The 27,820-nt window shown below is 40.8% G+C and overlaps 1 protein-coding gene across 2 annotated transcripts; it reads left to right on the top strand.

Annotated features, from left to right (window-relative positions):
* Positions 1–115: 115 nt before the first annotated feature.
* SELL (selectin L) lies at positions 116–26,993 on the top strand. Of its 2 annotated transcripts, XM_070591404.1 has the most exons (12): positions 201–383; positions 1,221–1,302; positions 2,382–2,628; positions 3,111–3,497; positions 4,505–4,612; positions 7,771–7,956; positions 9,398–9,583; positions 13,916–14,101; positions 15,267–15,452; positions 16,793–16,921; positions 20,927–20,945; positions 25,438–26,993. In XM_070591404.1, the coding sequence occupies exons 4-12, from the start codon at positions 3,167–3,169 to the stop codon at positions 25,454–25,456; spliced, it is 1,350 nt and encodes a 449-aa protein (XP_070447505.1). In that variant the 5' UTR covers positions 201–383; positions 1,221–1,302; positions 2,382–2,628; positions 3,111–3,166; the 3' UTR covers positions 25,457–26,993. The 2 variants fall into 2 exon arrangements, with proteins under 2 accessions (XP_008523771.2, XP_070447505.1); XM_008525549.2 differs by lacking the exon at positions 2,382–2,628 and having other exon boundaries at positions 116–383.
* The last annotated feature ends 827 nt before the right edge of the window (positions 26,994–27,820 follow it).

The raw sequence follows: 27,820 nt of genomic DNA, 5'->3' as shown, positions 1-27,820 counted from the left end.
AAAGAGAGGAAGAGGAGGAGGACAAAAGGATAGGAGAATGGAAGGAAGGATAGAAAGAGGAAAGGAGGTAAGGGGAGACGGAAGGGAGAATCAAGCAACAATACTCTTGGTCAGCGCTCTTTTGTTCTCAGGGGAAGTGGCAGAAACCAGACTAGGAGAGGGGTGTGGAAAGAGGAGCTAGCAGAGGAGGGGTAAGGGGAGGGAGAAGGAAGGAGGAGGATGTGAGACTGGGTTAGAGAAATGAAAGAAGCAAGCCTTTGACACCCCGCTCAGTCTCCCTGCAGCGCAGCAGTCTAGGCTTGGACAAGGACCTGGAGAGCCCTGGGGCTGAGCTGAGAGGCTGAAGCTACCGAAGAACAAGAGAAGGACCTGGCAGAGCCATGGTGAGCTTTTCAGCCTAAAAGATTTCCAGATGCTCAGACAGAACCTCTTCTTGGGATTGCAGAGGCAGGTGGCAAAGGACAAGAAGCAACGCATTTTATTTTTGGTTTTAAAAAAGGCAAAAACTAAAAATGCGGAGTCTAAAAAAGTGTTCTTAGAATTTCTCCTCTCAGATGTGCTGTTTTCTTCTCCTTGACTTGCCTCAAGTGAGATTCTTGAAGAAGAATTGGTGCCTGTTGAAATTAGTGCTTTTGCAACGAAACACTTGGGGTTACATGAGAAGTGAGAACACTTCAGAAAATGTGATTTTAAGGTGTGCAGAAAATTTGCGGTCTTCTCATTTGATCAAAATATATTTCTTTTCAGTTGGAAAAAATGAACTGGTTTTCTTTACTGGTGTCTGTTTGGCTATCTAATTCTTTCAGGTATTGGAAGCATTGACCCATTATAATCAAGTGTGAGATCTTAATATTAGATCTGGACATCAACAGTTTACTAAGCACCAAAGAACACCTTAAAGTAATACATACTAAATATCAAATAGTTTCATCTAACAGCTCAGCGGGAAATTAGGTACAAAAATTTACTGAAATTAGAGCAGTAATGATCAGCAACTTGAGGCTAAGAGATGAAAAAAGAAAAGAAGTATGCATCAATTTTGAGGGAAATTTAATGCTACTCTTTCACCTGTGTCTGAGAAATGTATTACCTTGGACAGGGTTAGTAAGCATATGTATTTTGTTTTGAACTTTAAGAAAGTTGTAGGTGCCTTCCCAAGGTGCTGTAAACTTGTGATTTAAGAGTATGAATCTAAGCATAACTTTATATTTTATTTTCAGATATTTCCCTGGAAATGTCAGAGAGCTCAGAGGGGCTTATGGAATGTCTTCAAGTTATGGGTCTGGACGGTGCTCTGTTGTGGTACGTTATGGTGTTTGTATATTGCTAAGCCTTTTTTACTTACGGTCATTTTTCTTAAATATCCACTGGGTGTACACAGTCGCAGGGAAAATTATTAAGTAGACAGCTATTAATTTGACTCTTTCTGTGAACATCTGTTTTCTTCCTCTCACCATTAGCAGTTGCCCAGAAACCTCCTCAACTTGCCACACCCTTTGCTGGACATTCCAAATCCTGACAATCCCACAGAGATCTTACTTATGAAGGAATAAGGTCAACCAAGAAACATCTAATAGGAACCTTACAATCTTTACCACATATTTAGCACTGCACTTTCTACTTTTATCAATAGTTTAGTGCACAACAATGCCATTGCTACAATTAAGGTGTGAGCTCTTTAAGGGCAGCCCCTTTATGTATTTCTTTTGATCCTTCTCCCATGGATGTGACAAGTTTTATGTCTGATTCTTGAAAATTCTCCGGCAATTATTTTGAACTTTCCCTTTTCCTAAGTAAGGTAATGTTTTCCAACTCCCTAGCTTGGATTTTCAGTTCTGGTCAAGCAAACATGCTTTCCTCTGCCCCTCACGCATTCTTTATACCATGTCTGCCTCGTGCCACCTGGAAACCCAGTGCTCTTTTTATTCAACAAGTGTTTTCTGAGCCTCTGCAATGTGCCAATCACTGAAGATACAGCAGTGAACTAAACAGTTTCTTCCCTCTCAGAACTTACATCCTAGTGGAACGCTCCTTTAACACTCTGTTCCAAATGTTTATTTTACAACATTCTTTACTCATTAATCATATCTGTTTCCCAGTTCTCTGTCCATTTCTGATATTTTTAATTTGATAAAAATTAATTATGTTTTCTTTGCATCTGTTATTCCTTGTTTAGAGTCCTTAGGAGACTGTGAAAATTGGATCTATGTTTTCTTTGGTATTTCTCCATGGTATTCGCCATACACAGGGAAAACTCAATAAATGTTGATGGCTGTGAAAATTTGTACCTTGTGGTGTAATATTGTTTCACACAGGTCATACCATTCTTAGAATGGCATATATTCTTATGGGGTCATTGTGTAATTATGTTTTTATTTCAGTTTCTCCGAAGCCCTCGTATTTGAAGCACTCATTTGATGATTAAACACCGTCCGTTGAGTATCTTTGTGTACAGACCACGACCCAAATCAATTTCATAATCCTACATTTCTTGGTTTTGTAAATTATTATTATTTTTTATTATGTAGCTAGATATATAAGGCTTGGGCTGTATAGTGAGGCTTTCCTGGAAGCAGCTCTTCCAAGGGGAAATGGTATCTTTTTGATATGAAAGAGATTACTCAAAAGGTATGTTGTTATTCCTGTCCTTATTTTACTTCTCACTTAGAAACATAAATGTTGGCCATTAGGAAATCATCCCAGGTTAAAAAAGTGGACAGTAAATTTTAGAGTTATATGATACTGTACTTAAACTAGTTTTAAATGATGGACAGCCACTAAGAAAAAGAAATACGAATTTCTAAAATATGTTGGTTAAAGTTCACTCGAAAGAATTTTGAGAAAAAAATATTTTGTGAAAGTAAATCCGGACAGCCACAAAATTTGTCTAAAATAGAGCTATGAGCAAAAGTATTCTATAATATGGTGAAAAATTATTAGGACCAGAAGGTCTGGGTTCTACTTCCAATCTGCAAATGACTCATGCTGTGACCCCAAGCAGCTCACACTCATCTTCCTCATCTCTGAGGGCCAGGCCCAGCCTGGATTCCTTCTAGGTTCTTATCAGCTGTTAACTGTAAGTCTGTATAATTCATGCTGATGTCTTTCAGATTTCTTCACACACCATGGAACCAATTGCTGGACTTACCATTATTCTGAAAAACCCATGAATTGGTCAGGAGCTAGAAAGTTCTGCCAGGAAAATTACACAGATTTAGTTGCCATACAAAACAAGGGGGAAATTGAGTACCTGAATGAGGTGCTTCCTTTCAATCGTAATTATTACTGGATAGGAATCCGGAAGGTAGGAACAACATGGACGTGGGTGGGAACCAACAAGCCTCTCACTGAAGAAGCAGAGAACTGGGGAGATGGGGAGCCCAACAACAAGAAAAGTAAAGAGGACTGCGTGGAGATCTACATCAAGAGGTTCAGAGACGCAGGGAAATGGAATGATGACGCCTGCCACAAAAACAAGACAGCCCTCTGTTACACAGGTAGGGAGTGACCAGACTGCCACACTGCTCAGGGCCAAAGTGAAGACAATAACTGGATGAACCACATGGAAATGCTGGAGGAAAACAGCAGTTGCTAGCACATTCTAAAATATGTCCAATTCTCTGCATAAGCTTGAATCTTGTCACTTCTGAGCATTTTTAGTGTGTGTGGCTGGTCCTTACGTATGAAAACTATACCCCTAAATCAATTTCCATGTGGGAAGTAAGGAGGGAGAATTAGACAACTAGCATCCCTGATAATCACGCAGGGATGCGGAAGCAGAGTGATGGGCCCAGTCAAGGGCTTAGGCTCCATCACCTCAGTTTCCTCATTGTACACTGGGAGCTTGATGCTACATGTTTCCTTCTTGTCCTCATCTTACATAATTCCATATAATGAAACATTATGGCGTGTCATTATCTGTGGCATATAAAAATTTCCATAAAGACTATTACAACAGTTCCAAAGTAGTCAACATTTTTCCAAGTCATTTTTTAACAGTGAAACATAGTTAATTTGATCTTTTGTAAGCTGGACTCTTTACTAATTTAGCAGGTTTGGACTTTTTAAATCTTTCTATAGTATTTTCTATAAAGGAAGAGATTGCCAAGAACACTGCAGAAATAACTGGGGTCTGGTCATCATTTAATGTACTTATTACATTAAAAACAAAGTAATTTCAAGAGTTTCAATGTATGTCACCAAATTTCCCCAAAATTTTACAGAGTATTAGCATTGGTGAATTCATTCTAAAAACAAATGTCTGTGGCTATATGGCCAAATGTCTATGGCTATATGGCCAAATGACTATGGCTATATGGCCAGTATATTACACAAATAAAAATTTCAGCATATGATTTTTGTGCAAAAAATGCTGTGGGGTACAAATAAACCTTCCCTTTTTATTAAAATAATCTCAGCTAAAAATTTACCTGTGTCTAAAGAAATGACTATGAGTAATAAAAAGTAATTACATTAAAATAATTTATTTCTGACCCCCTTAAAGCTTCTTGTAAGCCTTGGTCATGCAGCGGCCATGGAGAATGTGTGGAAACCATCAATAATAACACCTGCACCTGTGATGTGGGGTACTATGGGCCGCAGTGTCAGTTCGGTAAGCCCCTTTCCTTTCCTTGTTTCTTCCTGTGTAAAGTTATAGGTGTTATTGTAGTTATGGAGGTTGGTTGGGACAAAATGATACTAGCCATTCTGAGAAATGAGAAGTTTTGATCAGAAGGCTATGCTTGCACAATGTTGTTACCTTTCCGTAAAGATTTCATAAGTCAGCATGAAGTTTCAGTTCACTTCTAGACATGTCTTATCGAGTGCCACAAAGAAGACAGCACTGTGATAAAAGCTGAAAGGATTACAATAATGAACCAGGCATGGTGGGTTCCCACTCTTAAGAAACTCATAAACTAGTGAACTTGCTGGATTCGTTAGAACTCTAAAGTCTGGAAAAACCTATACCATTTATTGTTAGGGAGTGAGTTATCCAGAAGATAAACTTGCTTTTTATGTAATCCTCAAAGTCATGACAAGGCAAAGCCAAAAAGAAAAGTTCAAATAATTTTATGCAGTATATGTCAGAGATATACAATAATAAATCGGACACATTTATTTGGGCTGAGTATTTCAGGGGATGCAAAGACAAATCCAGTATAGTTTTTTTCCCTTAAAAGATTTACAACAAACTAGCGGAAATTATATATTCTCATAATTTAATGGATAGAAAGTAAAGTATGCTGGGGTGAGCTTGTGGCGACGGAAATTGCCTAATGAAGGAATCTGGCCTTTATTTGACAATGGGAAGCCACATGGTAGCTAAACACTTGTATTTAGGGCATTTATCCTAGAAGCAGTGCATACGATGGAGAGCAAAAAGAGAAGATGGAGAGAATCATTAGGAGTCTATTGAAATCATTCAGAGTCATGGTGGTACGAACAGAAAGGAAAGAATACATAGATTCAAAGATAAGGAGTCTTTGATCCAGTCAACTCACTATTGAAAGAAACATCAAATCCTTTGATTGATATTGTCTGAGTTTCAAAACTATGTTTGCAGTATCTGATGCATAAAATAGAACATTTTAAGGAAAAAACCCACCAATGTTTGCAATGAATGGATAAAGAATTACAACCAAAATAAATTTAAATGTCAACCAGCTGGAATAGATCAAACTCATTTCACTCGATTACTGACCGTGACTCCTTCCCAATACTTTACCCTTACTCCATTCCTAAAGTTTATTTTCTAAATTCTGATATCCTTGGCATGCTCATTTCACTCCTTGTGAACATTTCACTCTTTTTGTCTTGGCTTCCATCTTATCACTCTTTCCTGCTATTCTTTCTCCTGTGATCAATTCTCCTCTGGTTTCCTCATAGGCACTTATCCAAGCCCAGAAACTATTGTTAGTTCTCACCTTCTACCTTCCGTTCATTGATCTTTGGACTCTACACGGCCCCTCTGATCAAATGTACAAATTTTGTGGATTCATAAACCTATGTGAGCTTTGGACTGACAAATCTGCTTCCAACCCTGTACTCCAAATATGCCAAGCATATCCTTTGGGATGCCCAAAAGACTGTAAAATCAGTTGTCCCCAGCCCACTTTCCTCTTTTATTCCTTATTTCAGTATGTTGTACCACCACTTATATGGGTACTCTGGTATGAAACTCTCTCATCTCCCCTTGCATTTATGCAAAGTAACACACTACTCATGTTTGTAACTTACTATTTCCCCAATTTGTCTCCTACTTGTCAACATTGTCCTCATTATCTTCCTCCCAGATTATTGCCGTAGTTTCTTAGCTGAGCTTCATGACTTTAAATTAGCTCCCTGAAATATGTTATTCGTACCACAGGTCTGCTCATCAATTAAAAACTATTAAAAAAATCACATCCTTTATTTCTACCTATCATTTGTCCTATAGGATAAAACTGTCCAAGTCCTAGAATAATGCTTGATATATAGTTGGCACTCATTAAATCAATGAAAAAAGATAAGAGCATTTTGTCTTAGCTCCTATCTTTCTCCCTAATCTCATCTCACATCATCCCCTGACTCTTCTTTCCTTCTAGTAACATAAAAATGCTTGGAGTTGTCCACTTACCGTCTGTGCTTTGTATCTCATTGGCTTGCTCATGGCATCCTCTCTCAGTTTGCACATGGCTATCACATCTGTTCATTTTTAAGACATAGTTCAGGGACTATTACTTTCAGGAGGCTTTCTTTGGACCCCAAGACAGGCTAAGTGTCCCTATTCTTTGTTTCAGTAGCTCCACATATTTTTTTCTTATTTATTCCACATTCTTTGAACTTGTCTACTTACTTGTCTGTATCTTCTGGTAGACTGACAGCAAGTTGAGATCAGTAAGTATCTTATTTATTATTGCATCTGTAAGATTGAGACCATGCTTGGAATATACTAGGTACTTGCTTGTGGGTATGAATTGAATTAGACAAAATAATTTACTGTAATTTGGACTTATATTCTATATGGAGAATATGAAAATTCTTAAACTTCCTTGAGTCCATTCTTCAATGAATTCAAAGAGCAGGTAACGAGAATGACTCAAATTTGATAAGGAATAAGACATGAGAGGTGCAATACGTGCTCAAATGGCATGGCAGGGGCTAAAATGTGAAGATGGATTTCCAAGTTTCATGTACATCTACTACACCACCAATTAGAGGAAGGAAATAGATACAGTTTTTGGAGAGGGTTGCCAAATCATAAGAACTAAAGTTCTGGAACTGAGCCAGACAGTGTGAAGACAGAATTGAGGGCAATATGCTTCCCAAGCTTTTATCTTCTCTTCTGGTAAAGAAGACTAATTATGGACACCCACTCTTTCTCCGATCTCCTACTTCCAACACTTTAGTATGCTCAGCTGTTCTGATGTGACAGTTATTTCTAAACTGAGCAGGTCATTCCCACTTAACCTAGCCAGAGGTAAAAATTCTCTCCCAAGATAACACTAAAGATAAGAAGAAGACTAACTGATGTTTAATTAGGACTTCCTATGAGCCAGGCTATGTTCTAAGTCCTTGACTTGCATTAAATCATTCAATTCCCACACCAACTGTAGGAAGTCAATGCAATTATCATTTTTCCTCTTTTAGAGACGAAAGAACTGAAGCTGGAGGGGTTAAGTCACCTTGCTTAGACGCCCTTGGTTATCAAGTGGCAGAGCTAAGACTCACCCCCAGTCAGCACGTCTTGCTAACACTAAGTACCCAGAGCTGTTTCTTTTCTTCTTGAAGTGATTCAGTGTGAGCCTTTGCAAGCCCCAGAGCTGGGTACCATGGCCTGTGTTCATCCTCTGGGAAACTTCAGCTTTAGCTCACAGTGTGTCTTCAACTGCTCTGAGGGAAGAGAGATCGTCGGGATTGAAGAAACCACTTGTGGGCCATCTGGAAAATGGTCATCTCCAGAACCAACCTGTCAAGGTGAGTGACTGTCCCGACTGGAGGCTCTGTCACGGCAGTCCTCGGCTTGCAAACAGAAAATGCAGCAGAGTCTCGCTAAGAAGTCTGGATCTTCTTTTGGAGCCTAATTGAACCTAACTTAGATTATACCGTGATGCTTTTCAAAGGCGTTATTGTTACTAAAATAGGAAAAAACCCACAAACAAAAATAGCAACCGAATACCTCTGAAGCCATTTTACAGTATACACATAATTTTCAGCACAACAGCATGGTTATGCTGTGTTTCTTTTTCTCATTCCCGTGGCATAAATAATCAGGTTTGCTGACCTTCAGGTGCTTTTTGGTTGTTCTCTCTTCTTGGTAACACCTATTTTATGTGGTGTTCTGCTTAACACCAACCAGTTTCCTTCTCGGGGCTACAGGTCTTTTTTGATTGTTTTATCTTGTTTATTCTTGAATCATTTTTTACTTTTCCTCTCTAAGAACTCTCAGACTAATAACAACTACTGTAAACACTAAAACACAATCTCTTGGTCTTTTTGTTCGTCTGAAATATGCTGGGTTTTTCTTTTAACTGTCAAGAAGGCTATCTCTATACGAGAGAAAACTTGTGGTGTCTGAACCTGTGAGGTTTTGGTTACGTGTTCTATATTTATGCTTCTGACTCCCTAGTTTAAGTGGTTTAATTCTCAAAAGAACTATCAAAAATCGTTTATTGAAATCACAGAAGTAAACTGACCAATCTGCTGAATTTTACAAAAGTTGAATGACTTGCCTCAGAAGATTGGGAAGTCTTTCAAAACTGCTTAGGCAGGGGCCGGCTCCACGGCCGAGTGGTTTAAGTTCGCAAGCTCCGCTGCGGCCGCCCAGAGTTGGGATCCTGGGCGCAGACATGGCACGGTTCGTCAGGCCACGTTGAGGCGGCATCCCACATCCCACAACTAGAAGGACCTGCAACTAAGATATACAACTGTGCACAGGGGGGTTTGGGGAGATAAAGCAGAAAAAAAAAAGATTGGCAACAGTTGTTAGTCCAGACGCCAATCTTTAAAAAAACAAAACAAAACAAAACTGCTTAGGCAGGCTTTAGAACAGGTGAAGGTGGAAATTCTCTCCATTTACTGAGAATATTCCACAAGAGCTCTTGAGGCAAAGACCACGTGGCATGGCACTCCCGGCAGAGTTGGGGAGTTACCAGGGCTGGGGCAGCAGCCTGGAGCAACCAACCCTTCCCTTGTCCCCTCCCTACCACCCCAAGGACTCTCAGTGCTCTGCTGGCTTCACCCTTGACTCACTGCTCTCCACCATTCTCCAGGAAATAAAGTCTGCGAGCATTAGCCGAGGGAATTTTTGAAATTGGAAATATCTAGACTCATGTGGATGGTTCCACAGTTGAGTCAGGCTGCTTTGGCTAAAAACCCGTTGGTGAAGGGAGGGTCTCTGCTTTTCTTTTTCTTGAAGTGATTCAGTGTGAGCCTCTAACAGCACCTGATTTGGGGACCATGGACTGCAGTCACCCCCTGGCAGACTTCAGCTTTACCTCCACATGCACCTTCAACTGCTCAGAAGGAACTGAGTTAATTGGAGAGAGGAAAACTATTTGTGGATCATCAGGAATCTGGTCCAGCACTAGTCCAAAGTGTCAAGGTGAGTAAGTTTTAAAGATAGAGCTGATGGACGAGCTGATGGTGGGGAAAGATTTGGCTAAATGTATGTGGCTTAAAACTATGTTTTTATACATTAATTTACTATAATGTCCTTGGTTATTCTTGCCTCTTCCTTCAATGGCAGCTATTTCTTTTGTCCAGTCACTTCTCAACTCCTCCCTTTACATCTAAACTCACTCCTCCCGTAAGGTCTAGTCTCTTAACATCTAAACTCACTGTCTCTATTGACTTATTTCTCATCCTTTCTTTTGTTCCACCACGATCTCACTTCTCTGTTAGTGCATTAAAGTTTCTCTACAAAGGTCGCCAATGACCACCTGATTCCCAAAGTAGAGGAAACTGTCAATAAATACATCTGCAGGGGCCCGCCAACGTGGCTGAGTGGTTATGTTTGCATGCTCTACCTCGGTGGCCTAGGGTTTGACAGTTCAGATCCTGGGCGTGGACCTACATATTGCTCATCAAGCCATGCTGTGGCAGCATCCCACATAGAAGAACTAGAATGACTTACAACTAGGATATACAACTATGCACTGGGGCTGTGGGTAAAAAAAAAAGAGGAAGATTGGCAACAGATATTAGCTCAAGGCCAATCAACTTCAAAAAGGAAAAAATAATAATTACATCTGCATCTGTGACGTGGGGTACTGTGGGCCCCTGTGTCAGTTTGGTGAGTCCCTTTTCTTTCCTTGTTTCTTCCTACACAAAGTTACAGGGCTTATTGTAGCTTATGGAGGTCAGCTGGGGCAAAATGATAACAGCCATTCTGAGAAATGAGAAGTTTTGATCAGAAGGCTATGCTTGCACAATGTTGTTACTTTTCCGTAAAGATTTCATAAGTCAGCATGAAGTTTCAATTCACTTCTAGACATGTCTTTTTGAGTGCCACAAAGAAGACAGCACTGAGATAAAAGCTTTAAGGATTACAATAATGAACCAGGCATGGTGGGTTCCCACTCTTAAGAAACTCATAATCTAATGAGCTTGATGGATTCATTAGAATTCTAAAGTCTGGAAGAACTATACGGTTTATTGTTGGGGGGTGAATTACCAAGAAAGTAATCTTTCTTTTTATGTAATCCTCAAAGGGATTACAGGGCAAGGCCAAAAAGAAAAGTTCACATAATTTTATGCAGTATATGTCAGAGATATATAATAATAAATCCAACACATTTATTTGGGTTGGGTATTTCAGGGGAAACAAAGACAAATCTAGTATAGATTCTGCCCTTAAAGGATTTACAACTAACTAGTGGAAATTATATATTCTCATAATTTAGTTTGGTGGAAAGCAAGGTATGCTGGGGTGAACTTGTGGAGACCGGAAATTGCTTAACAAAGCAATCTGACCTTTAATTGACAAGGGGAGGCCACGTGGTATCTTGACACTTGTATTTAGGGCAGTGCATAAGATGGATTGGAGAGCAAAGAGTGAAGATGGAGAGAATCATCGGGAGTCTATTGAAATCGTTCAGAGTCATGGTGGTATGAACAGAAAGGAAAGAATACATAGATTCAAAGACAAGGAGTCTTTGACCCAGTCAACTCACTGCTGAAAGAAATGTCAAATCCTTTGAGTAATATTGTTTGAGTTTCAGAACTCTGTTTGAAGTATCTCATGCATAAAATAGAACATCATAAGAAGAAAAAGAAAGCAACGTTGTAATGAATAGATGGAGAATTACAGCCAAAATAAATTTAAATGTTAACCAACTGGAATAGATCTAACTCATTTCACTTGATTCCTGACCATGATTCCTCCCCAATACTTAACCCTCGCTCCATTCCTAAATTGTATTTTATTTATTTATTTTTTGGTAGGGAAGATTGTCCCTGAGCTAACGTCTGTGCCCATATTCCTAATTTTGTACGTGCAATGCCACCACTGCATGGCTTGATGAGTGGGGTAGGTCTGGGCTCGGATCCAAACCCACGAACTCCAGGCTGCCAGTGCTGAGAGCACTGAACTTAACCACTATACCACCGGTCTGGCCCTCTCATTCGTAAATTTTATTTTTAAATTCCTCTATCATTGGCATGCTCACTTCACTCCTTTTGAACATTTTACTCTTTTTGTCTTGGCTTCCATCTTATCACTCTTTCCTGCTATTCTTTCTCCTGTGATCAATTCTCCTCTGGTTTCCTCATAGGCACTTATCCAAGCCCAGAAGCTATTGTTAGTTCTCACCTTCTATCTTCCGTTCATTGCTCTTCGGACTCTACACGGCCCCTCTGATCAAATGTACAAATTTTTGTGGATTCATAAACCTATGTGAGCTTTGGACTGACAAATCTGCTTCCAATCCTGTACTCCAAATATGCCAAGCATATCCTTTGGGATGCCCAAAAGACTGTAAAATCAGTTGTCCCCAGCCCACTTTCCTTTTTTATTCCTTATTTCAGTATGTTGTAACACTACTCATATGGGTACTCTGGTATGAAACTCTCTCATCTCCCCCTGCATTTACGTAAAGTAACACACTACTCATGTTTGCAACTTACTATCTCCCCAATTTGTCTCCTACTTGTCAACTCTATTACCATTGCCCTTATTATCTTTCTCCCAGATTATTGCAGCAATTTCTTAGCTGAGCTCCATGACTTTAAATTAGCTCCCTTCAAATGTATTGTTCATACTACAGGCAGGCTGATCAATCAAAAACTATCAAGCAAACATCACACTCTTTTATTTCTACCCATCATTTGCCCTATAGGATGAAATTTAATCTCCTCAAGTCCTAGAGTAATGCTTGATATATAGTTGGCACTCATTCAAATCAATGAAAAAAGATAAAAGCATTTTGTCTTAGCTCCTTTCTCCCTAATCTCATCTCACATCATCCCCTGCCTCTTCTTTCCTTCTAGTAACATAAAAACGCTTGGAGTTTTTACCATCTGTGCTTTGTATCCCATTAACTTGCTCATGGCTCTCTCTCAGTTTGCACATGGTTATCACACCTGTTCATTTTTAAGACATAGTTCAGGGACTATTACTTTCAGGAGGCTTTCTTTGGACCCCAAGACAGGCTAAGTGTCCCTATTCTCTGTTCCAATAGCTCCACATAGTTCTTTATTTATTCCACATTCGTTGAAGTCATCTACTTACTTGCCTGTATCTTCTGGTAACTGACAGTAGTTTGAGATCAGTAAGCATCTTATTTATTATTGCATCTGTAAGATTGAGACTATGCCTGGAATATATTAGGCACTTGCTTGTCGGTGTGGATTAAATTAGACAAAATAATTTACTGTAATTTGGACTTATACTGTGTATGTAAATATGAAAATTCTTCTAGTTCCATCAGTCCATTCTACATTGAAATCCCATGATAAGATCACAACAATGGCTCAAATGTGGTAAGGAATAAGACTTGAGAGTTGCAATATTTGCTAAAATGGCATGGCTGGGCTTAAAATGTGAAGACTGATTTCCAAGAATTTTCTAGGTTTTTTGTTTGGTGAGGAAGATTCACCCTCAGCTAACATCTACTGCCAACCCTCCCCTCTTTTTGCTTGAGGAAGATCAGCACTGAGCTAATATTTGTGCTCATCTTCCTCTATTTTTTGTATGTGGGACGCCTCTAGAGCATGGCTGATGAGTGGAGTGGGCCCATGCCTGGGACCGCAACTCTGGAAGCCGGGCCGCCGCAGCAGAGCACGCAGAACGTTAAGCACTCAGCCATGGGGCATGCCTCTGATTTACAAGTTTTAATTTCATCTACTACATTAGCATTTAGAGCAGGGAAATAGATACAGTTTTTGGAGAGGGCTGCCAAAATCAAAAGAACTGAAATTCTGGAACTGAGCCAGACAGTGTGAAGACAGAATTGAGGCTAAGGTGTTTCCCGAAGGTTTTATCTTCTCTTCTGGTAAAGAAGACTAATTATGGACACCCACTCTTTCTCCGATCTCCTACTTCCAACACTTTAGTATGCTCAGCTGTTCTGATGTGACAGTTATTTCTAAACTGAGCAGGTCATTCCCACTTAACCTAGCCAGAGGTAAAAATTCTCTCCCAAGATAACACTAAAGATAAGAAGAAGACTAGCTGATGTTTAATTAAGACTTCCTATGAGCCAGGCTATGTTCTAAGTCCTTGACTTGCATTAAATCATTCAATTCCCACACCAACTGTAGGAAGTCAATGCAATTATCATTTTTCCTCTTTTAGAGATGAAAGAACTGAAGCTGGAGGGGTTAAGTCACCTTGCTTAGACGCCCTTGGTTATCAAGTGGCAGAGCTAAGACTCACCCCCAGTCAGCACGTCTTGCTAACACTAAGTACCCAGAGCTGTTTCTTTTCTTCTTGAAGTGATTCAGTGTGAGCCTTTGCAAGCCCCAGAGCTGGGTACCATGGCCTGTGTTCATCCTCTGGGAAACTTCAGCTTTAGCTCACAGTGTGTCTTCAACTGCTCTGAGGGAAGAGAGATCGTCGGGATTGAAGAAACCACTTGTGGGCCATCTGGAAAATGGTCATCTCCAGAACCAACCTGTCAAGGTGAGTGACTGTCCCGACTGGAGGCTCTGTCACGGCAGTCCTCGGCTTGCAAACAGAAAATGCAGCAGAGTCTCGCTAAGAAGTCTGGATCTTCTTTTGGAGCCTAATTGAACCTAACTTAGATTATACCGTGATGCTTTTCAAAGGCGTTATTGTTACTAAAATAGGAAAAAACCCACAAACAAAAATAACAACCGAATACCTCTGAAGCCATTTTACAGTATACACATAATTTTCAGCACAACAGCATGGTTATGCTGTGTTTCTTTTTCTCATTCCCGTGGCATAAATAATCAGGTTTGCTGACCTTCAGGTGCTTTTTGGTTGTTCTCTCTTCTTGGTAACACCTATTTTATGTGGTGTTCTGCTTAACACCAACCAGTTTCCTTCTCGGGGCTACAGGTCTTTTTTGATTGTTTTATCTTGTTTATTCATTTTTTACTTTTCCTCTCTAAGAACTCTCAGACTAATAACAACTACTGTAAACACTAAAACACAATCTCTTGGTCTTTTTGTTCGTCTGAAATATGCTGGGTTTTTCTTTTAACTGTCAAGAAGGCTATCTCTATACGAGAGAAAACTTGTGGTGTCTGAACCTGTGAGGTTTTGGTTACGTGTTCTATATTTATGCTTCTGACACCCTAGTTTAAGTGGTTTAATTCTCAAAAGAACTATCAAAAATCGTTTATTGAAATCACAGAAGTAAATTGACCAATCTGCTGAATTTTACAAAAGTTGAATGACTTGCCTCAGAAAATTGGGATGTCTTTGAAAACTGCTTAGGTAGACTTCAGAACAGGTAAGGGTGGAAATTCTCTCCATTCACTGAGAATATTCCATCAGAGCTCTTGAGGCAAAGACCACGTGGCATGGCACTCCCAGCAGAGTTGGGGAGTTACCAGGGCTGGGGCAGCAGCCTGGAGCAACCAACCCTTCCCTTGTCCCCTCCCTACCACCCCAAGGACTCTCAGTGCTCTGCTGGCTTCACCCTTGACTCACTGCTCTCCACCATTCTCCAGGAAATAAAGTCTGCGAGCATTAGCCGAGGGAATTTTTGAAATTGGAAATATCTAGACTCATGTGGATGGTTCCACAGTTGAGTCAGGCTGCTTTGGCTAAAAACCCGTTGGTGAAGGGAGGGTCTCTGCTTTTCTTTTTCTTGAAGTGATTCAGTGTGAGCCTCTAACAGCACCTGATTTGGGGACCATGGACTGCAGTCACCCCCTGGCAGACTTCAGCTTTACCTCCACATGCACCTTCAACTGCTCAGAAGGAACTGAGTTAATTGGAGAGAGGAAAACTATTTGTGGATCATCAGGAATCTGGTCCAGCACTAGTCCAATGTGTCAAAGTGAGTAATTTTGCCCCAATTTACTGAAGATTTAAAGGTGGAGCTGATGGATGAGCAGATACTGGAGAAAGATATACTGAACTTTTAAATTTCATTTGGCTAAATGTATGTGGCTTAAAAATAAATTTGTACACATTAATTTACTATAAAATCCTTGCTTGTTTTTGCCTCTTCCTTCAGTGACAGCTAGTTCTTTTTTCAGGCAATTCTCAACTCCTCCTTGACATCTAAACTCACTCCCCCTTGACTCATTCCTCCCTTAACAGCTAGTCTCTTAATGTCTAAACTCACTGTGTTTACTGACTTATTTCTTATTTATTCTGTGCGTGAGATGGACCATGTCTTCCTCATCTCTTTATACCCTCCACCTGACACAGTGCCTGGCAATAGGTGCTAAATAAAGGAACCTTAATTTAGCATGCAAAAGAATAGCTACCCACATCTGCCAAGAGACCACCTGTACCAATGGCAAAAGACTTTAAATAGTTGGATCAGTAGATGGTTCAGAGAAGTTGGTGTTTGTGTGGCCCAGGAACAGGCAGCAGGGTAGAGGATCAGGGAGGAGGCACGGAGCCTTTAGGGGAGGGTTGTATATCAGGCTTATGGGACTTCCTTTCAAGGCTGGGCTAGTGTCCATTTCCTCATCCTCATGCTGCCAATAGGTGTCCTCTGTTTGGATCCTCTGGGAAGTTGGTGGTATCAGAAGATAGATTTTTTTCACATCAGTATTTTTTCAATAAAAGTCTCCAAATGAACTTAGTTCACACTTACAAGAGGATGTATAGATGTATCCTTTTACTTATTTGTGAAGGAAGTAGAGGGAAATGATAGCACCACGTCATTTGAGAGATAGATTAGTGCAGGTCCTTGGCTTGTAAACAACAAGTGCACGTGTTTGTACAACTGCTTCAAAGTGAAAGCATTAATAGTTCCCTTTAATTGATAAGTTACCTGGTTCAGATCACTGGCTTCTATTTTTCCTGAAGTCATAATAGACTTTTTAGTATTTCAGAGTCCCGACTATTGAACAAGGCTATGGAGATAAATACAATGATGATCACGTCTTGCCAAGATTTTTAGGTACATCTCCCAGGAATTCCAAGAGTCACAAGTCTGGGGATTGCAAATCTATAGGCACTGGGCTGGAAAAGCTGGTCTAGTCTTTGCCTCTGCCGTAGACTCATCATGGGCCTTCCCATGCTGGTTCCTCATCTGTCAAACAGCATCAAACGGGCTATTACTGGGAAATGTAGGAGGAAAGAAGTCTAATATCATGAGATGGCGCTAAGGAAATAATGCTTGTGGCCTCATGCTTTGTGCTGTGCTGACTTCTCTTTCAGAGTTGGACAGGAGTTTCACGGCGATCAAGGAAGGTGACTACAACCCCCTCTTCATCCCTGTGGCAGTCATGGTTACTGCATTATCTGGGTTGGCATTTATCATTTGGCTGGCAAGGAGATTAAAAAAAGGTATGTGAGTTCACCTTCATATGAAAATAATATAACTTTAAAGTGGAAAAACTATAGAAACCCACAGGAAATTAAATATGATAGATCCAGCTGAAGCAGGATACCAAGCTCTATGTTTTATAGACATCAGTCCCTGGAGATGTGTGAAGCAGCCCAGTACATACTTTCATTAAAACAATTTGGCTGATTTTTGCTTTTTATCTAATAAACCTCTAAAAAATGCCTACTGTCTTCAAGGTACCTTGCTAGGGTGACAACAGACAAATGAGATATTTTAATGGTTCTTTCTCTTATTTAACTCTGAAAGAAGGATGAGTAATCTCTGTCCTCTAAGAGCCTCCATGCCTTTGATTTCAGTGCTACAGTTCCACTAGGAAGTGAGTCTAACATCTGATAACATTTCCAAGGCACTGTTCTCAAATATCTGACTTCATCATGAGTCACATACCTGTCTGGCTCCTGACACGTGGGAGTTGCATTGTCCCTAGGAGAAATCCCCACATTTTCTCCCTAATGTCTATGCACCAAGGTCAGAGCTCTAACTAAATGCACTCCATACTCATGCTTCCCTTCCACCCTGGACCGGAGAAGAAAAGGGAATAACGAGGACTGCCTTGAGAAGCTAATATCTGCTTCCTGGAATAGTAGATGGAACATCACTAGAAAAGAACAACAGCATCCCCAACGCCCAACCTCCCTCTTAAGTGTGTCCAACCTCTAAAGTGGGACCAACCTGCCTGTTACAGGTCCACAGTCTGTGGCAGGCCTTGGATGTGTGCTGCCACATTTGGCAAAACTCTTCTGGCAGAAACATTCCAGACTATGAAATTCATGGACATTAGGCAGCTTTTAAGACATCTCTGCTTCAAATTCAGGGGCCATCAACAACCTCAAAACAACTGCTAACCGACTGCTGTGTCTTGCCTTTCTATGGGGTCAGTTAATTGCCACTTTAATTTTACTTCCATCAAATTAATTAGTATTCTTGTCACTGAATACGGTAGGTAAAGGTTACCCCCACTCCCACCATCCTCACCAAAAATTGCAGGAATATTATCTACCAACCCCTAATGTCCTTCCACAATGATCTGATCTTCCATCCCAAATTTAAGAATAAAGGAACTAGATTAGTTTCCTAACCAACCCAGAAAGACAATGGAGGTGCACACTGTCAATGTGCAAGAACTTCATTAACTGTAACCTGACAGCACTGAGCAGTTAAAATGTCTCTGCTCCTGCTATTAGAAATTCTGCTAAGATTGGGTCCCTTATAGTACTATACCATTTTATAGTACTATACTATATACTTGAGTGTTGCACTAAGGCAAAAGAAGAATGACGTGCTTCTCCTACCATCGATTATCCTTTCCATCAAATCCCAGTAGTCCTTTCCTCCTACCTTGGGTAAAGACGGCAAAGCTGAGAGGGTAGAGAATAGAGTGGGTAATTGCACACCGCCCTCTGGGATAAGGGGGCTATGATTTAAATAAACTTTTAAGGACTTTGGGGCTGCGAGTCCCCTTACTAAGGAAGATATTTCTAAATTCTAAAATATTTTAATAAATGTTAGTAGAATCAAAAGAATAGAATTGAAGTCATGTTTATTTAGTTGGGGGCGGGGCTGGTTAGCTGGCTCAGGCTGTTTTATGGGCAGTGATGAGAAAAGCAGTGGGGTTGTTTTCAAATTTTTTAGCTTGGAGTCATTTCTGTACAAGATCTCAAGCCGATAACTTGAACATTGCATGCCCCTGCTGTGGGAATCAGTGTGGGGCAAACAGGAAACAGATAAGAGGCAGTTAGACGAGTTACAGTTATGCCAACAGAGAGAATAGACGCCCCAAAAGATCACTGAAGTTGTAGGAAAATCAGGGTATCTTTAAAGCAACATTTAAATGATCTTCATTTGTGAAACATCTTCTGATATTTCCAACTTTTAAGGGACTCTGTCTTCTAAAAATTTTAGCTGTTAGTTCTTTGAAACATGAAGACTATTTTTCCCGTAGAGACAATGTTAGAAATGATGGGTAGGTTCCCAGGCTAACCCCCCAGAGCTTTCGTAACACAATGTAGCTGATGCATATACAAGAATAAAAGTCAAAACCCCTCAATCTGCATATATACAGTATTCACCAACTCTAAGAATTTTGTAGGCTTTGGGGTTCAGAAAGCTGAGAAAGGGCACAGGTGAATATTTAGATCCTAGAAGCCAATGCAAAGACCAGAATTTGACCACTATCCTTCTGTCCTCAGGTGGATCTTCTGAATTTGCACTCGGCCTCTGCGTTAGTTGTCTTGATATCTAGATTTTAGCTCCTTTCTCCTGAGGAAGTCATAGGGCAGGCTCCAGAAACATACTCCCCTGTGCATGAGCTCATCCAGGAGCAATTTCCCCCAGCATCATCATTCTCTAATAAGTTATTATCATTGGCCCTGTCTGGTAAATGAGAAACTGAGGCAATGATGTTTTAGGACAAATCTCTAAAGTCCCGCATCAGCAGAGGCCCACCTAGAAATCAGACATCCATCTAAATATGCCCCCTAAAATCAACCACTGGTCTTCAGATTAATGGGGCTCTATTTTTTTCCTCGGTTGGAAGAATTTTCCACCTGAGCCAACTCACCTGGTTAGAACAGGGCATGAAAATGAACCCATGCCCCGTTAGTTCCCTTTTTTTCAAAAAAGAAACTCTCTCAGTAGGAACAGATTCTTGCTTGTGTATTGTTACCCATTTCATTGTTCCTAAAAGAAAAATATGTTTATGTGAAGATAAAGGAATGAATCTGAAGTGAACTCAGATTTAATTCTCCCTGCTCAAGTGTTTTTGGTCCATGTCATCAGCAGGCTGAATTCTGGAAAAAATATTTAAAATAGTAATTTCTAACATTTTAAAGGTTTAAAACAGTAATTGAGCACTGTTTAAACTCCGGGCCCTGGACTAAATCTTTGATTACATTTTATTTTATCAATGCAAGGAGAAAGACATAATTATTATGCCTCTTTCAGAGATGAAGAAATTGTGGCTTAGAGAGGATAAGTAGCTCTTCAAAGACACAGTGCAGGTGGCAAAATATGACTTATGCCCGGATTGTATGATTCTAGAGCTCCACTGTATAGCCACTGAAATATATTGCTTCCCAGCGGTTTTTTACTCCTCAAAAAGCTTTTTTTTGCTTTTATTTCCTCTGGAGCTCAACTCTACAGTTCATTCATTTATCTACCTATTTGTACTCTGCTTTTTTCAAAAGTAATGTAAGATAGTTTACAAAATGCATTCAACATAGCAAGTTAAAATTAATTTAAAAGTAGGTAAGAAAAGGTCAAAAGTTAGGGTATGACAATAAGTTGGAGCCAGGGGTGAAGTTGGGACAGAAAAATGTGTGTCACAAAGTCCTACCCACTTGATAGAAGAGGGTCTCAGATCTGGTTCTGTTTCCTTGTGGCCAGTTAAAGAAGGAAGCACGACCAGTCACTACGTTCACTGTGTTTGTAAGATAAAAACACATTGGTTACTCAGACAAAGCATGTAATTCCCACCACTAGACCTCAGTGAAATGTCTCCTGTGGTTTCTCACAGAGAAGGTGGTGTGAGATGTAGTGACACATATTCTTGCAGTATTAGCAGGTATGTTTCTTAGGAGAGAATCTGCAAGTAGGAGGAGACGGCAGGTCGGGAAGGGATAAACACGTGAATGGGGGTATTGGGCCTGACTATCAGGCAATTCAGGTTAGACTTTTGTCTTTAGGAGGAGCACAGAGGATGGAGTGGAACTCTGAGAAGCATCTGCCTCAATGCGTCTGTTCTGTCTGAATATCCACCACTGTTTGAATTTGAATGTTAAGCCAGTACCTCAAATCCCTTTAGACACAGATGGGACCCACGTAACAAATGCATAATTCACTTCAAAAGACAATTTTGAGAGTTGGAATCTCCCTTCTCTCTTACTTTAAAATATTGAAATTGTCTAGTTTTGCTGATGTCATTTTTCTATTTCTTTTATTTTTAGGCAAGAAGTCTCGGAAAAGGTAAGTTTTATGAGTGAGGAGTTTCTACATCTGTTGATCTCTTCTCTACCTTTCTTAAGATACTTCCTGTTACAGCTAGACATATTAACTCCTTAGTAGTTATTTACATGGGGTCTCATCCAAATGAAGTTTCCAGTTAAAATGATTGATCTGCTAGCCTCCCTTAAAAGCTGTGGGTTTTTTTAGTGCTAGTAGAGCTGAAGGAATGAATAAACAAGTAATGCCCTATTAAGAAAGGGCAGCTGTATAAAGGGTGATCTTTCTGATGGTCCCTGAATTTTCATTAAGGATTGGAAGCATTATGGTATATTTCCTCTTGTCCTGGATGAACACGAGAGCAATACAAAATACAGTATTCAGGAAACATTCAATTCAACAAGTCTTTATTGAGAAACTATTGAAGCTCAGGCCCTAAGAAGAAGGTATAATTCCAGAGCCCCGGCCCTCAATGCCCAGCCTGAGGGGCCGAATGACTACTCCTCTGGTAAGCATTGACTTTCAGAAATGTGGAAAATGTGGGGAGCAGGAATTCTATCTGCAGCTTCCCCTAAAAGGCAATTTTTCAGTTTGGTCTTGAACTTCATGTTTCACAATTGGAGAAACATATACTGAGAGGAGATGCAGACATGTGAAAATATGTGGCCCATTTGGCAGAAATGAAGATGGCAACACATTTCTCAGTTTCAGGGGTTTAGTGACTTGCTTTGAAATTTTAGGAAGGAGGGTGCAAGTAAAAAGAACTATGGAGATGAGACTTTGGTGACATGCTAAGTACTGAGCTAGACAACTGAGCTCCTTTTAAAATGCTGGAAATGAAGCAGGATGGTCCATGAGGAGGCTGGTTTCTTGTTCAGACCACCGTCCTACAAACCACAAATTGTTATAGAGAAGTTCGCGGTGGTTCAGTAAGCTTTAGCTTAGAATGCAAAAGAGAAACTGCGGAGACATAAGGCAAGGAAGGCCAGATCATAAAGCAATTTATAAGCCATGTTAAAGAGTAGGGACTTCATCTTGAGGTCTTTGGGGTATCACCACGGGGGTTTAAGCAGGTGAATGTCACGTTGAAACATGCATCTTGAGGATCTCAACGTTTGGTCTAGGAGGGTCACTCTATACCAAAGTATGCAAACATGCATGGGAAGTGGTTGAGCCTGGAGGCAAAGAATTGTTTTCGAGGAATTTGAAGTTATTAGGTGCCTGTCTAGAGAAATAGCAGTGAGGATGAGCTTGTGAGACAAGAGGAGGCAGAATCAACTGAATATGGTGATTGATTGGCTGAGAGAGAGAGAGAGAAGAATCAAAGAAGTTGCCGTGGTTCTGATCTGGGAACCGATGGATGGTTGCTGTCTGTATTATACTGTTTACTGAGAAGGGAACACGAAAGAATGAGAAGTTCTGGAGGTGAAGATCATGGGTTCAGTTTTGCACATATTGAGCTTTAGGTGCCTGTGGCTCATCCGTATTCCATTGGTTCTAGCTGTAGCACAGGGGCTATCTTGGGACAGAATGGATTTGGGGGTTCTCACGTTACAAGAGGTAACTGCTATCTCAGGAGCAGGCACCATCATCCAGGGAGAATGTGCAGTGTGAGAATGGAAGAGGATGTGGGAGAGAGAGTGGGGACTGGAGGAACATCAACATCGAACAAGTCAGCTAAGGAAAAGGAGAATGGGAAGAGGTTTTCCAGAGAGGCAGAAGGAAAATGAGGAAAGTTTGGGTGGTGAATACTAAGGAAAGAGGGAAATGGAAACTGTTTCAAATGCCTCCAGGAGAATCAGTAAGTTTCCACTGGATGTAACAAGGGTGTCAGTGGAGGGACTGTTTTCAGTGTTGAGGTCAGGGTAGAAGTCTGATAGCCAGGGGTGGAGGAATCAGTGGGGATGAGAAAGCAGAGGCAGAACTTGTAAGTCATCTCTTTTCAACAGCTTGGCCAGAAGGAGACAAGAGTGTGTGTGTGTGTGTGTGTGTGTGTGTTGGGGCGGGGGGGGGGGTGGTGGGGGGGGAGGTGATAACTGGATGAGTACTGAGGGTCAGTGGATGTTCTTTTATTCTATTTTATAGTGGGGATGGGCTCCTAGATCCTTCTCTGGGCTGGCCTCCCTATCTCTGTGGGCAGGAAATCCACAAGATGTAAAGATTTCTTTCATGCTCACAACCACTGAGTGAAAGTCTTTTCTGGCACAATCTACACAAGAGTTGTTTTCTGGTCATAGGCACCACCTGTTTTTTAATTGCCACTAGATGGAAGCAGATCAGTTCAATTTTTTTAGAGGACCTTGGGGGGCAGGAAGAGATGCTATCAGGAAGAGTATTAGCATTAAGTTAATTCCCAGGTAAAGCTAATTGCTGTATTAAGTTTAATGGTTCACTGATTTTTACAATGAATCAATCAATAGTTCTTAATTGAACACCTTTGTGTTGGACCAATGCTGAGCTTGACCAAGACACCAAGAGGAGTAAGTCCTTGACCCTGACCTCAAGGAGATTATTATCTAGTTGAGGACAGAACTATAGAAAAAAATTCAGAAAAATACAAGGCAGAGAATGGTAATGGCAGAGGAATTCTGCATTAAAGAAAAGACTTCTTCAATACAGAAGCAGCTTGATGATCACAAAAAACTTTTATAAAGAAGGTAGAACCTAGTCGGTTTCTGAAGCATGGATAGGACTTAGGTATGTGGAGAGAAGCAGGGAAGACAGTCTAGAGGAGGAAATGATAAAAGCAGTGGTATGGTACCCGGACTGTGAAAGCACCTACCGGGGCCGGTGAGTAAAGTGCCTGGAGCCATGGCTTCTTGAGGAGCTGTGAACAGAAGTTGTAGGTGAAGCCTGGCTCCATCAACATAGATCTTGAATACTTCACCAGATGTTCAGGAAGGACCTAGCAGAGAAGAATCATTTGCCCAGCTTCCTTGGCACACCTCTCATTTATTGACCAAGCTGACTTTAATTCACAGAGTCATAGAATTTTAGGTCTAGAAAGGATCTTAGTGGACATTTTTTTCAAACTGTCTTTATAATGGAGCCGATTCAATAACTTTCCCATAGGCCCTGAGCCAGTGACCGAGTTAGTTACAGTAATAGTAAACATTTATCAAACATTAACTCCATGCTGCGCACTGTTCTGAGTGTTTTACCCGTCTTAAATCATTAATATGGCCTACCAGCCTGCGGGGGCGGGTACTATTAATATCCTCATTTTACAGGGAAAGGGACAAGGCGCGGACAAATAAAATAGGCAGCTTGAGGCCCCTGAATAAACTGCAAGGCTGAGATTTGTACCCATCTGGATCCAAAGATCATGCTCTTTAACCATTGTGCTTCCAGAACTTGGGACTCTGGATTCCCAGGTGGGAGTTTTAGTCTGGACACCTCCCCCCTCCAATAATGTGATTTCTATTTTTTACACTGAAACCATTGTGCGATGGCACTGAGGAAGGGTGGGGTGGACGAGGTAGGGTATTTTTCTAGAACCAGCCAAAGGTAAAATGAACACTGTTACACTAAACACAGTATATCAATTTATTTAAAGGTACTGAGCTCTTTATTAGCTTTGGGTTGGTGAATGACTGACTCCTAGGGCATTTGTGGTTTCAATTCTTTCTGGGTTATTTTGACTCTTCTGCAAACTGGTTCTGTTTATCACCTCATTTGGTTTCTAGTGTCTAAATTCTGCCTGGGTAAAAGCTACACCCAAGATACACAGGAAGATACGATGCCAACCTCAGAGGAGGGTATACGCGAAATTTTGTTTTCAGAAACATTTTTATCTCAGTGTTGGCCAGCACGTTTGCAGCTGCTGAGTTGTGGTTTACCCTGGGAGTTCTTCATGAGAACCAACTCAGAATCTGGTTCTCCCTTCGAAAGGTGCTATTAAGACACCCATATTTGGTTCTCCCCCACCCTTTCCAAGAATGAGACAACTTTGTCACCCACAGAAATGTGGCATTTATTCTATGAAACTAAATTTGTTACCATCTCCTCAAATCCTATCCCACCAGAATCAGTCGTTTAGAACTACCACCAGGCCTTTAATGATTTTCTCTGATTTCTCTTTCCATTTGAGCATGTCTTCTACTTTCCTGACTTTCCACCACTCAAAATCTATCTAAAACGTCCTTCATGCTCATTCAATCTGAGGACAGCCTGGATGACAGAAATTTCTCTCAGAGTGGGCCGACAGCATGAGCATCAGCAAGGAGCTCCTTGAGGTGCAGACTCTCAGGCCCACCCAGACCAGCTGATTCAGAGCCTGATTTTAATGCCATCTCTGGGTAGAAAGCCCTAAAAGTGTGAGAAGTGCTGCGTTAGGGCTCTCCGCTTGCTCCTTGGCCTTAGTGCATGCCTTGCAGCTTGTCTAACCGGTCTGAAAGATGTTTCCTTTAGGCCTCTTCTCACCTCTGGTGAATATTTACCTTTAGTAGTAACATGTTAATTTTTGCAATTTTTTAAACTCCTTAGTTTAACTTATGTTCTCTTGTTTTTCATTCAGCATGGAAGACCCATATTAAATACCCACTGTGAAGGAAAACTTTGGGGATACTTCACTGGATCCTTCAAATCCCTCCATGACAAGTGTCACATGGTGTCTCCTGCATTGAAGATGAAGAACGTTTCTTTCAGTGCATGTGAAAATACTTCTATGTCACCAGCAGCTCCTTCTGCTCCCATTTTGCCCCTCATCCACCACCCGCCCCCCCCCCCCCCGCCCTCCCCCCCCACCGACCCGCAGTTGTGGTTTACATAGCTCAGTCTTCTGTTTTCCATGGAGAAACAAGACCGTGGGGAAAAGGATTACTATGGAGTATAAAAACATCCGACTTTGCTCTCTTTCTTGACTCTTGTTTCCAGTTTCATTTCAACGCTGTACCTGATGACTTTAAAGACAGTGAAACTTTGTGACATATGCAAGTACAGGCTCAGTTTTGTTGCTGATCACATTTTACCTCCCAGCCCTCCAGTATTCTGTGGGGGTACATTCTGATAGAAAGTTCATAAACTTGATGTTATTCTTGCTGTCCAGTTCCAGCAAAGTAATGGGGTTCTGCTCCAAACAGGAAAAGTCCTATTTGCACTGTAGCCCCACCTGCTGTAAATGGAGGCCATCCGATTTAACCGCCTCCAGCCTCCCTACCTCCTTCAGGCATCTCCCCTTCTCAGTTGACTGACTTCTGCACATGGCATCTCATGAGCACCAAAGAGAGAGAGCCTGCATGGTGTTTTGGATTTGGGTTTTGCTGTCTCTTTTATTAGGCCTATCTAGATTTCTTGAATTCAATGTTTCTTTTATAACCACTCTATTGTTAATAAAGAAACAGCCTCACCAGAATGCCAGCCGCAGGCAATATCTCTCTGATGTTGTACAGAAGTGTTAAAACAGGGAGCCGGCCTGTGGCAGTGATTAAGCTCATGCACTCCGGCTTCAGGGCCCAGGGTTTCACCGGTTGGGATCCTGGGTGCAGACATGGCACCCCTCATCAGGCCATGCTGAGGCAGCGTCCCACATAGCAGAGGCAAAGGGACCCACAACCAAGAATGTACCGGGGGGGCTTTGGGGAGAAGAAGAAGAAGAAGAAGAAGAAAAAAAAGATTAGCAACAGATGTTAGCTCAGGTGCCAATCTTAAAAAAAAAAAAAAAGTGTTAAAACAAGTAGAGGGAGAGTCCTTGGCTCATGCTGAAATGCTCCTCCTTCCCCACCCCCAATCTTCTTATCCATCTACCCAGATTCTATCTATTCATTAAGATTCCTCTCAGGAAGGCCCCACCCTCACCACTTCTTTCATAACCAGTGCTCAACTAGTCCAACTCATGGCAATCTTCCCTTTCTGGTCTCCTACTGCAAAGTTAGTCTGTAACATGCAATTTTGTGCAAAATACAGTTTGGTTTTTTAAAATGTTACTTAGATTGCTTTCTTAAAAATTATCACATGTATGTTTTCTCCCCAATTTTACCCTCCTTAAAGGCAGAGATTGTGCCCCATCTCTGGAATATCTAGTTTATTACTTGACACTCAATAAATGTTTCTTCAAATAAATCAGAAAGAGCACACAGTGTACTGTTGATATTATTTGTAGCAAACCCTTTCTCCATGGCATGTGATGACCTGAACTCATCTAACGTCAAGGGCTGAATTCTTTTTTTTTTTTTTATTGCAGTAACATTGGATTATAACATTATATAGAGGGCTGAATTCTTATAAGAGAACAGGGTCCTGTGTAGAAACTTTGGAAATACCTCCTTGCTCCATGGCCAATACAGCTTTCATACAAATTTGTACATGTTATGAGAATTATTTTTTGGTAATGACTACATTTTCCTTTCTCAAAGCCATCTCAGATTCTGCATTACAACAAGCGCTGTTGCAAAACATCCTCCATGTTGTGCACTATAAATCTAGGATGTGCCATTCACACTTATGTAGCTCAGGATACATACCTCAGAGTTGTGCAGTGTACAACCTGCACAGACTCACATGGCAGCCCTGAGAGCAAGGGTATTCAATTAAGACATCAGGATCAAAGAACTCAAGTGGAGGCTACTTCTTGGAAGTAAGATGTGTATAGATTTAAAAACACAGTCTATGTTTAAGTTCTAAGGCTACTATGTGATCTTAGGAATTACGTCATGCTACATCCCTTAAATAAAGATTCATAAGATTCATAAAGACAGAAATAAAGATTCATAAGGCAAATTTCACAAGATGTTGGCATTAACCTCCCTGAGACTTGGTTTCCTGTTTCCTCATATGTAACATAAGAATGAAATGTACCTTTTTTATCTCACAGAGTTATTGCAATGATTGAGTCAGGTATGAAATTGGTTTGTGAACTGAACCTTAAATGTAGATTTTTTTCCCCACCCAAATCTTGCTTT

This window comes from Equus przewalskii, chromosome 23 (assembly GCF_037783145.1).
Source record: "Equus przewalskii isolate Varuska chromosome 23, EquPr2, whole genome shotgun sequence".
Taxonomy (NCBI): Eukaryota; Metazoa; Chordata; class Mammalia; order Perissodactyla; family Equidae; genus Equus; species Equus przewalskii.
The sequence above is the reverse complement of the archived record's forward strand: the minus strand, read 5'-3'. Positions and strand labels throughout refer to the sequence as shown.